Source organism: Neoarius graeffei, chromosome 21, assembly GCF_027579695.1.
Source record: "Neoarius graeffei isolate fNeoGra1 chromosome 21, fNeoGra1.pri, whole genome shotgun sequence".
Classification (NCBI taxonomy): Eukaryota; Metazoa; Chordata; class Actinopteri; order Siluriformes; family Ariidae; genus Neoarius; species Neoarius graeffei.
In genome coordinates, this window is record NC_083589.1 from 62420893 (window position 1) to 62433202 (window position 12310).

The 12310-nt window shown below is 40.0% G+C and overlaps 1 protein-coding gene across 2 annotated transcripts in view; it reads right to left on the reverse strand.

Moving 5' to 3' along the window:
• Window positions 1-400: 400 nt before the first annotated feature.
• The window catches only part of igf1 (insulin-like growth factor 1), a 28434-nt gene continuing 16524 nt past the window's right edge, over window positions 401-12310 (reverse strand). The window contains exons 3-6 of one of the 2 annotated variants that reach the window (XM_060903469.1): window positions 5258-5439; window positions 4944-4979; window positions 2766-2818; window positions 401-2490 (exon numbers count right to left, since the gene is read on the reverse strand). In XM_060903469.1, coding sequence (XP_060759452.1) covers window positions 2427-2490; window positions 2766-2818; window positions 4944-4979; window positions 5258-5439 — 335 coding nt within the window. In that variant the 3' untranslated portion in view covers window positions 401-2426. The remainder of the gene's footprint in view (window positions 2491-2765; window positions 2819-4943; window positions 4980-5257; window positions 5440-12310) is intronic. The other variant, XM_060903470.1, reaches the window with a different exon arrangement.

Consider the following 12310-nt stretch of genomic DNA (forward strand, 5'->3'; position numbering starts at 1 on the left):
TGTTTCAAACTTTTAATAGGACTGGAAGTTCATAGTTCACAGTGTTTTCTCTTGAGTTATTTGGCATAGGGATATCGATTAAGTCCAAATATCAATAACTTAAAATGGTTAGAAAAAAAATCGTGGGATCATGACACATCTTTCCTCTATGAATTCACAGATCTTACACAAATACATTAGCTTGCATACATCATTACTTAAAAATTTTAAAAAGAGCATTATTATTATTATTAGTCTGGTGCCCACAAGGCTGTGCAAAAAAAGGGAAGACCTCCATATCCAAACATCTGAAACTTCAGTTCACATTCCCTGCCCCAATCCCTCCCTCACCCGGATGGCGTTTTGCCAACCCTTATACTAAACTACAAAATAGCACCATTATATAGTGGGTAGAGTTTTTATACTGTTCTGTTATATGACAACATCATGTATGACTGTAAAATAATGAACGAACAAACAAACAAAAAAAAAGGAAATGAGATGGTTAACATAAATAGGATTATTGAATACAGAGATGGCTACACAGAGGACAGTGTGATTGTGTAAATCTTGGATTTAGAAAGAAGATTCACTCGCTACACAAAAGAACAGTCACAGTCCAGATTTCCCAAAGGAATCCGTTGGATTCGAAGAGCATTCCAGAAGAACTTTGGGCTCCGTGTGGAGCCTGGTTCCTCAGTGGTGGTGAAGTGGTGGTCTTGTGGGAACTTTATTTATAGGGATGGACAAATCATAAATTGGTTATTTTGCCCATAATATGTTTCCCAGTCCCATGTTTAACTTAACTGATGGCGAAGAAGTGGTGGATAACATGATGTAATAATGTATCGCGAGATTGCTAGCTAGTTAAGTGCATTAATACAGACGAAGAGTAACAAATGAAGTTTATGATTGATTTGATTATTATCATCTTCTAACAAAGGTCGTGTTTGCACCGTCAATGAAAAGTCAGCACGTTGTTGACTGTGAGCTACAAGCTTTTCTCCACGTATTGCATGCAATGCGAAAGGTTTTATCTGCTAGCATGTTTGTTATGTTTAGCCATAAGGTGAACATGTGTGTAGTAGTCAGGAGGGTTAGACAACGGCTTTGGATCAAACGTTTTGCTCCACAAACAGTAAAAATCATTCTACCAGCAGTTACATCATACCTTAACCAATGTGTGTAGTGCAGGTGGTGGTGGCATTTAGAAGCTCGTGTTATAGTTACAGCATTGAGGTTCGTCACAATAAATGTGTTGTGGTTAAGCATAGCTATACAACAAACTTTTAAAAATGCTAGTTTTGTGATAGTTAATAAGTAGCAGGGTTTATTTTCTAGGAATTAAAACTAACCGTACTGAGACAAAATTGGGCTACTGATTTGTCCACCCCTGTATTTAGCGAACATGTTATATGTGTGAGAAGTTTTACTGGATTTTGCTTGCATCCATTGTATAGTATTGACAGGCTTTAGTGAAAATGCTTACTGTTGTATGTGATGTACATGCTTTGGTGAAAATTTTGGCTTTTTAACCAATCATGCAGTCTGATATTATTATTATTATTATAATTATTATTATTACTACTACAACTGAAGCGACGATGCTTCCTGAAGTCGACCGAGTTGATCTCTGAGTTGACGCTCCATCATCTTCTATAACCTTTGCATAAGGTTTCTATTCATCTTTTGACGTAAAATCAAAAACACATCCTCTTGTTCTTCTTAGCCATGTTCGTGTCCTGAAAGTGTACCATCTGCTTTAACAAAATTCTGTCTGAACTTCTGTTGAATTATTCTGATTAAGCTCTTTTTTTCTTGTCAAAAACAAAACAAAACAAAAACTAAGATATTCCTCATCAGTGCTAGAGCTTGTGTACTGTCTTCGACTGAAACTTAATCAGAAATGGTGCTGAAATTCTGCCAACTTGCATTTTGCACTGGATTGCAGCAATCTGGAATTAATTGCGAAGGCATGTCTGAGTGTGTGTGTGTGTGTGTGTGTGTGTGTGTGTGTGTGTGTGGGAGGGACCATCACAACGTCCACTTCACCCATGACACAGAAAAACCTTCACCTCTCCTCCAGTGACCCACTGGCTCTATCCCACTCATCAGGAAGTGGTGCCTTGAAACAGTTCCTTAAAGTCAATTAAAGTTTCCAGTGGCTCTCGAATAATACAGGAGGTTTCCCACTGCCATAATATGTAGCAGCCGCTATTATATTACACTTTTTTAGCAGCTATATTAATTTTGCTGTTTGGACAGATGTTGTCCCTCCCCGGTGTGGAATGGTGCAGTGTCTAAAATAGTCAGTCGTAAGGGGTGTATGTACATAGAGCTGGTCCATTTGCCGTGAGAGTGACCCACTCCTCTTGAAGACCAGATAAGGTTCTACATGTTCTTGCTTCTCTTCTTGGCACTGTCCATTATTTTCACTCATCCTTCTCTTAACTACATTCGATAGTTCCTCCCCGCGTTGTTCCCTCGGCTCGAGTTCTTCTGATGGACCTCCTGAAATGCAAAGAGACAATCGACATCAGCTTCGTAAGGAATAAACCACTTGGGGGCATGCTCTTCTCGGAAAGTAATTAACACCAGAGTGGCTTAATGTTACCACACTATGCCCCAAAGTGTTTTATTCTTTTACGCTTGTACCACAGCAACAATTTTACAATCAATTACAAAAAAAAGACACTTCGTACTAGTTATTTATTTACTTTTTATCCATTTATAGTTACACTTCATGTGGTGGAACGTCTACGAAGTTAGTTCCTGTTATCACTTACGTTTTAGCAGCTATAAACCGACGTTCCCTCACCATCCTTTCTTTTTTCGCTCTCTTAAAGACAAGAAAACGCAGCTTGTCATGTTACAGTGAAAGCGCAAAGTGGAAAGTCTTTACAAAGCAAGCACTGACACTGGAGACTCCTTCCATCAATAGCATAGAAATAAACATCTCCTTACAGAAAACTTCACCATGTCAATGATTATACCTTTTTCTTTGTTTAATAACAACACAACTTTTCATATTTAAAGACATAATATTAAAATTGTTGCCTTTGGAGGTCTCAGATTTGAGAAATCAGCAGCGCTGTGGTATATTGTGGCACATTACATGTGTTACTGACTGCCATCTCCTCGTACAGGGGAGGAGAGACACAGCATCCTTTGGTACTCAGCGCTGGACATGGAGTGTCTCAGGGCTGAGAGATTAGTATGTAAAATTTATGAAGAGGAGGGCAGCATATGAGCTACGTGCAGAAATTGATGAACTTCCTGTACATGACATATGGGAATATGGGAACAGGACAACGCCTGGGGAGAGAGAGAGAGAGAGAAAGAGAGAGAGAGAGAGAGACTGCAGGTCTACCACAAAAACCACTTAGCCACTGTCTCCTGCTAATGGTTTCCTTTTTTATATAGGGCTCTAAAAAGCATGCAAGCAAACATTTAAAGGGGAATTTCACCTCTTTTTGAAAGAAAAATGAGAATTCTTTTGATAAATTAAGAATTCATAATTATTCACAATGGCATTAACAGCAACCAGGGGTCTGGGGTATTTAAGCCTTTTAACCCTGTGCTCTTTTTTTTTTTTTGCCTTGCATTGCTAAAATGGCTTGATGCTAGTCACCATTTGGAGTTCCTGTCTTTTTAGTTCAGTGCTGGTTGCCATGGTTATACTGGTATCCTGGGAACAAGGCAGGAATACCAGTGATGGGACACCAGTCCATTACAGGGCACAATGCACACACACACACACACACACACACACCTAAGGGCAATTTACACTCGGAGGAAACCCAAAGAGGTAACCTCAGCTCAGGATAGAACCAGGAACCATGGTGGCAATGTTATCCTTACATGCACCACTGTACCTCTCCTACACACTGGACCACAAATCAAATGCAACCGCAAAAAAAAAATCTGGCTGGACGTCTTTGCATATAAATTGTGCCTCTTAAAATTAATTTAAAACTAAAAAGGCTGGAAGTGTTGGAAGAACCCAAGCTAAATGGCTTAAAGTCAGTGCTCTCCAATTTGGGTAAATTAAACACTTTGAGCACGTCGCCAACACGCCAGCACTACAAATCATACTGGTTCTGGAGCTGTGGGTAGAAACCAATATGAAAATAATCAGCACTGTAGTGTCTCGTTATGATTGGTACTCATCACTTGGCTTTGCTGATAATCTGCATAAAGTTAAACTCATATCGCTAGCTAAGGTCTAAGGCCTAAGGGTTGTTTCATGTCCTGTCGCTGTAGATTGTCAGCTCTCATATAAAACAAAAGACTTCTTTGTTGTATCATGTTGTGTTAATGCTGGTGGCGTCATGAACATCTTATTTTATAACTAAACTAAAACATAGCAGCTGTAGGAACACTGTAGGAAGATAAATGTTATTCTTAAACGCTGGAAGAAACCCCCCCCCCAATACTCTTACTTCTTCTTTACTTATTTGGCAAATATAGCAAAGTCGAGTCTCAGGATGTCAAAAAGGTCAACTGTTTCCAAAAGTTATAGAATTGGATAAAAAGATTGCTAGCTTTTTGACTGAATGCTAATTTCACATGCTAATTTGTTGTCATGGCCACTGCATACCTGGAGCCTGATTCAGAGGCAAAGATGTACATACAGGGTTTTGTAAGATGATAATAATAATAATAATAATAATAATAATAATAATAATAATAATAATAAACAGATTTATGACCATTTAATCACGATCAAGATTAGATACAAGCTGCAGAAATCACTATCTCCACATCGCCACCCCGGTTGCTAAATGTAAAGAAATGTAAATCTGAAAAGTTCAAAGATTTCTTTTTATATTTTTTTTATATGCTGAAATTTTGAAAAATGACTTTATTTAAATAGAGACAGAGAGAGATATATATTGTATGGAGAAACTCTGTGTCCTTGCAATAATAATATTAATAATAATAATAATAATAATAGATCATACCTTACAGGATGTATGGCTGTGACCAGATATAGGTTTCTGTGAAAACCAAAGAAAATTACAAACATTGGGACCCACTGATGTCACAAAAGCACTGATTTCTAGCGAGGACCTTTACTGATCCTGGAGGTATGGGGGTGTATATATGAATAAATATATGTATAATATAGTAGAAATTATTCCTATATGCTTTACCAGTCACTGCATGGCTAACAAACATAAGCTAGTGGTAAATTAGCAGAGTGTCTTAAGTAACATTGTTTAAAATGTTACTTTTTCCATATTTGACTGCTGGAACCAGTAGAACTGAAGCTCACCTTTGGTGTTTTGGGCGTGTCTGTGTGCCTTTGTTCTCGAACCGATCGTGGCGCTTTACCAGATTTGACTGGCGCACAGTACATCTCGAGTCGTTTCAGCTCACAGCTCTGGAAGCAGCATTCGTCAACGATGCCACGGTTGTGCAAGCGCCGGGAGTTTGGGCCGTAGCCTGTTGGCTTTCCTGTGGTGCAGACAAAAAACAAAAGAACCCAAATGAGTACAGAATCAGGGTTTTTTCTAGAAAAATTTAGTATGAGGGCGCTCACCATGGCGAGGGAGCGAAGCGGGCGGGGGGGGGGATGGTGCCGGTTGTCCCCCCCCCCCCGCCGTGCAAAGCCTTTGAAAAATGCTCCAATGGGACATTCTGAGGCTATCTGAGAGGGAAATTGTAACAAATTGTCTGTCAACATTGAAAAAGAAAGAAGTAATCTTCTTCTGCCCCGGACAGTCTTTGGCTTTCTTCCGTTTCGTGCCGCGGGATGACATCTTTAAATGCCCAAGTGTCAACAAAAACAACTCGCGAACTACTTCTGTCAAAAGCGCCCGCGCTGGTGGGTGAAAGGTCATTCAGTCTCAAGAAATCTCGCTCTACAAGTCAGCTGACCTTGTATGTAACCCATGTCAAATCTCGCGAGAGCAGCCGCGACAAGTAAACAACTAAACAACATGGCGCCTCAGTCTGGAAAACGCCAATTCGGATTGTTTTTGCACCATCTGGCGGTGTATCTACTATGATTGGAATATTTTTGGAGCAATTATAACGTATTTGATGATCAGACACATTGTCACGTGGTGTTGCTGGGATGTTTTCACGGAGTCGGTAAGGGGGCGCACGCCGAGAGTAAGAGGGCGCAGCGCCCCTGTTCCCCCGTTTAGACAAAAGCCTGCAGAATGACCCTGAATCAAACACCGTGTGACTTAGCAGACGGTCAGGTTGGTGTCCAGATTCTGAGGTTCTCGTTTGTATTTCAAGCCAAATGCAACACTTCCTGTTGCATCCATGTTCCTAGATGATAACCAGATGATGGATAGCACCAAATCTGTGCATGCTGTGGTCCATGAACCAGATGGAACGCTGCAACATTTGGGGGAAGCCCTGGCCTAATAGTCAGAGAAACAGCTTTGGGACTAAAAGTGTTTGACAGTGCTAACTACTGCGCCACCGTACCACCCCAAAACGTACAGTACTGTACTTTATTTTCTGAGAGTGTACCGACTCTCTACAATCTTCTTTTGCCAGATTTTGTGAAAGATCAGTGGTAAAACACGATAGCAGCGTCATTTAAGGCAAGTTGTCTCCTGTAGGCTATTAATATGATTAGATCAGTGGATCTGTGAAGAAAATGTCAAGTCTGATCTAATAATGATCCGGCTCTGGATCAGATGCTACTCTATATGGATTGATGATACACTCTCCAGGAGCTTCATCATAAAATATTCATAGCTATTAAATTTACAAGTGTGGTCAACACGTTAGTTAAGTGGTCGTGGATATCAGATAGAATGGCGCAGAATACCAAGAAATAGTAGAAATCATCAGCAATTCTTTGAATTACGGTTATGTATGAGGTCCCTGAAGACATCTGAGTGACGTAGTAGCTATTTCTTCTCCTTTCCAACACACACGCACACATATTGTGTATACACACACACACACACACACACACACACACACACACACACACATAGTGAATCCCAAGCTCCACCTTCTAGTCTCCTGGTCTCCACTAACAATTCCCTGCTCACGTCGAGCAATGCAGCTCTGATAGGCTTTTCCCTGTTACCAAATAAAATAATAATAATTTAATATGGCATTTACAAGAAGGAAATGCCTTTCCCTTTCAGAGTTAATAGCTCTTGGCTTGCCGGGTTGCCAATGCTGACAGAGTGCATTAACTTCTGCTCTGGATTTGCTCCACACTGACAATGGTGCTTTGGGACGAGAGGGGTTCTTATTAGGAAACACATGCGTCCCTGCAGACCTCTGAGCCTATGGGTGCATGGTGCTACGTCCACGATGAATCAACGAATCGGTGAACGAATAAAGGGGTCCGTTTTGTGAATTTTGACATTTTACATAACATGCATGTCCAGTGTGTGTTTACATTTTAAAGCTTTTTAATAAGTTATTGCATTGCAAATTCTCAAATTGCTTTTGGGGGCTAAAACTTTTGCTGGAGGGGGGACAAAACAAAGCATACTGTTAAGAATATCAAGTTCTGCATCATTCACAGCTTATAGTTGAGTGCAAAAGTTTGTACACCCTTAAGATGAACTGGTTAAACTGTGTATATTAATGAAAGTGTTTTTTTTTTTTAAATAACACTTGAGGTTCTGATTGGTCAGAAGGTGTTGATTAATTTTCTATAACAGCAGCTGTGTCAGTAGTGCAATTGTTCGTTGTTATGGTGCAGTTCTGTGACAGGAGGAGATGTTTATTTAACATTAATGGAAGGAGTCTCCGTTTTAAGTGTTTTGTTAGGCCCTGCTCACACTACAGCTCACGACAGGTTTAACTTGCGAATACTTGGTGATGAAAAATCAGTAGCATCACCACCAATCATGTGATGCACAGCGAATGTTCTCCGAGCTTCACGAGTTGTTTCTTGGTGCGTCTCTGCCTCGTGAGTGGCCGAAAACATCACAAAGAATTTCAACCAATATATTGAAATTTAGTGACGATGTTTTTGTCAGCAAACTAAGTGGCAAATACTTGCAGATGGGTTTGGGAATACTTCCCGAAGCATCACCACCAAAATGCTTCATTTTCATCAATAACCCATCGCGAGCTGTCATGTGACCGTAGCCTAACAGTCAGAGGAAAAGCTGTAACTTCTTGTAGGTTTTCCACCATGTTCAAGTCTTCAGGACATATGTTGCACTTTGTGGTTTCTCAGTAACAAGCCACGTTAAAGAGAAAATGAGGGAACAACTTTTTCTATAGCTGCTGTTGTGTAAGTGACGATGGGAAATAACTATAAATGTACCTATAAATGGATAAAAAAATAAGCATGAAACCATGTTCTTTATTGCTTACTTATTCGTAGAGAAGTTGTAAGATAAGCATCTTTAGTTTAAACTGCAAGATCATGGGGATGCAAACTTTTGCACTCAATGGTCCTAACTCATCCTCTTCTCACTGGTCCTCTGCCCTGGCTCCACCCGTTTGTTGTCTGTAGTCATGTTCTTTTCTGTGAGTTTGTGCATGTGTTTCCTTGCAGCACCTATCTGTGTTTCCAATTCCTCACCGTCTTCAGTGAATTTCTCTGTAATTAACTGGATGTTTGTGTGTTTGCCCTTGTTTAAAATAGACTAAAGCAACTGAGATCATAATATCATACAACCATTTGCCTTAACGTCTCAAACATTCCAATGCGGCAGACGTGTTTTCACACTAACGTACACTTGAGGATTACAAAAAAAAAAAGTTCTCTGTTCTTGCTGAAGATGCTGTTTGCGTGAGAAAGAAGGAGACTTTAAGCCCAAGCTTGTGATTACACATTCGCACAGGTTGTCAGAAGACAGCAGATTTGCTCGTTGGATGATTTTCCAAACATTAAAAAAAGAAAAGAAAAAAAAGAAAGGGCTCCCAAATTAACATCCGCTGTTTTTCCCTGCCATTGCTGAAGCATCATAAACAAAAACGAGTAAACAACATTTTATGCTTATAATCATAGTCAACTGAAGTAATGACACACAATATGGTTGGATGGAGCTGTTTTGATGTTTTTCTTGTTTTCAGTTGCCGACATGTGGGCCACATTAGACTTCTTTTGTGTGTGTTCCTTTCACTTGTGTGTGGGTTTTTTTTTTAATTGACCCAAGATTTAAATTTCTTTCTAGGAGGATCCTCGTATGGATTGCATGCTGCTTGATTGAATAAGGCTGGGAAGTAAACTCAGCTATAGATGTGAAACATACCGAATGGAACTTCATGTGTTATAATGGTTCATTGGATACTTAAGGGTTCTTCTAGCTAATATTAACATTATTGTCCTATTTTCTCTTAATTTAGTCATGGCCAATTTCAGACCCTACAATTAAGGGTTCTTTGGATGTTCCTTTGAAGGATGGCTGAAAGTGTTGAGATATGGTTCCAGGTAGAACCCTTTTTTGGATACTAAGAACCCTTAATTATGCAATAAAGCCTTCAAGAACCCTTGAAGAACCTTAGTGTAGGTATTACCAGGGTAGGTATTTGGAACAAACTCCAAATTCTTCAAGGGTTCGTCAGTGGTTCATGGGGTCAAGGCTTCTTTTAGTCTGCTAAAAGAGTTCTACTTGGAGATAGACATGAGGAACCACACCATTTGGGGTTCTACATAGTACTTTTAAGGGTTTTCACTAAGAGTAAAAGAACCAAAGAGTGTAAAGTTTAGAATTTTGGTGGGAGATTCTAAGTGTTAAGAAGAAAATATAATGAGCAATAATTAGTAGTTTGGGGTGGCACGGTGGTGTAGTGGTTAGCGCTGTTGCCTCACAGCAAGAAGGTCCGGGTTCGAGCCCCGTGGCCGGCGAGGGCCTTTCTGTGTGGAGTTTGCATGTTCTCCCCGTGTCCACGTGGGTTTCCTCCGGGTGCTCCGGTTTCCCCCACAGTCCAAAGACATGCAGGTTAGGTTAACTGGTGACTCTAAATTGAGCGTAGGTGTGAATGTGTGTGTGAATGGTTGTGTGTCTCTGTGTATCAGCCCTGCGACGATCTGATGACTTGTCCAGGGTGAACCCCGCCTCTCACCCATAGTCAGCTGGAATAGGATCCAGCCCGCTCGTGACCCTGCACAGGATAAGCGGCTACAGATAATGGATGGATAGTAGTTTGCACCACACACTTACCCAGTTAATACATACACTAGAACACTTAATGTTAATATCTCAGGCATTTAATAGTTAGCTAACTGTTTTGGTATACTCTTCAAAGGTTCTTTAACTGGATAATTAAGGGGTTCTTAGCTTCCTAAAGTTTCCCCAAAAAGGACAACCAAAGCACCCATAAGAGTACACTCACTAGGACGAAATTCTCGCTTTAAATTTCAGACCCTACAATTACGGGTTCTTCGGCTGTTCCTTTGAAGGATGCCTTAAAGGAGATACACAGAACCTTTATTTTTAAATACATTTCTGAGTGGATAGTATCTCCACCCTTGACTCTTGTATGCTGCATAAATGGGAATAAAGTTTTGGTTTTTTTTAGAGTTAAAATCGACCGCAAAGTTGTCATTGGCGCTGCCCCGCTGAGCCAGCCAGCCCTGAGTGCGGGACGTCACAGAGGGAACTGGTTTTAAGGCCGAGGCCTTTTACAGCTATAGACCAAAGTCATTGTTAGATTTAAAGCCATGATTTAAGTTAGTTTTATAGCTACACGTGATTTAGGATTGTTAGATTTAACCAGTCTCTTCAGTGTTGAATTTGAAATTGAAATGATTGAATGTTAGATTTCATGTTAGATTTAAAGCTGCATTAAGTGATTTAAGTTAGTTTTATAGTTTTAGAATGCAGAATGTAATTTAGGATTGTTAAAACTTTATGATTTTAATGTTAAGACTTTATTAGTTTAATGTTAAGACTTTATGATTTTAATATTTAGCTTCTTAGATCCTTTGTTGACTGTTCCTGTGTGGCTTCCTGTAAAAGTTACTGTGTGACCTTCTTCCAGTGGAGAAGACACTTCTTTGCTAGACTAAACATAGTAGAATTGTCATAAAAACATCTCGCGCTTTGTCGTGCGTAAATGCTGAGTTGCTGAGTTGTTAAGAATATCCGTTGATATGAAATATATAAATAAAAATTTACGGTGAAAGTAAGAAATAGCGTTACCGACTTGCTGAACTAAGACTGATTTGACTTCATTGATTGTGGGTTGACTCTCATTAAAACAGGATGGGTGCTATAACTTATGCAACATACATGTACATGCATGCATTTTCACTGATAAAACATAAAAGGCTCATTAAATAATCAGGTGAACTGAGACAATCACATTCTGAAGCAAATTAAATAATTTTATACCGCTAACTTAAACACACAATACAAGTTACATGGATTAATCTAAATGCAGGGAAACAACGTGGTTTTTGTTGTTTTGTATCCAAATGAGAGTCGGAGCTTACCCGTCTGTGTTCTCGCTTCTTGAAGGCCGAGCTTGTGGCCGATTGTTTTGAAACAATTTGACTTTCAGTTGTTCGTTCAGTTCTCCGTTCATTCGTTTCTTCCATATAAGGGCGAGATGTTGCTGCTGAGGCGAGCATATCCAGTGGAGAAATCAACGGCTGCTCCACTCATTCTCCATTTTCTCCATACTGAGTACTCCGCCATTACTGCTCGGCTCAGGCAATTACTAAAACCAGGGACGGGATGTCACTGGTTTTAGCAACAACCGTGGGGAGGTCACTACCCGAGCAATAATATGTCCCGTCCCAGGTTTTAGCAACAACCCTCGGCTCACACTCTGGGAGAACTGGTGCAACTAACTCACTTTCCTTTTAAAATATAAATATATAAAATAAATACTTTCCTTTTCTTGTAGTTTTCTTTTCCTTTAATTGTTGGTATTGCACCCTCTTTCAATCCAGGCTTATAGCTAACGCTCCTCAACAGATCAGAGGTCTCGTACGAGTCTTCAGTAAAATGTGCAGAGCAGAGGAGAGACCGCTTCATAGCCGCCCAATGTGCCCGTGCACTTCTTGTAAAATGCGTCCAAATCTTTGCAGTTTGAACATTCTTGGGCCGTGAATGCAACGTAAATCCACCGTTTGTTGTGTTGCTGCACCGGCCAACAACACATCTACGTGGCATGGCGATAAATTAGCTCAAAATGGAGGATCGGAGTTGCAGTCAGCTCTGTGTTTTAGTATAGCGGAAATGGCGATGAGACCGATAGACTTCCTGCTGTGACGTTACGGATGTCAAGGTTATTCACTCAGACCGCTACCTATATAAATCATTTTAATCGTCAGAATTACTATATTAGATTTATTGTTAATGCTTAAAACTATTTCTATGCCATTCTTGAGGTCTCAAGGCATTTATAAACAAAAAGTGAGGCCATGGTTCTG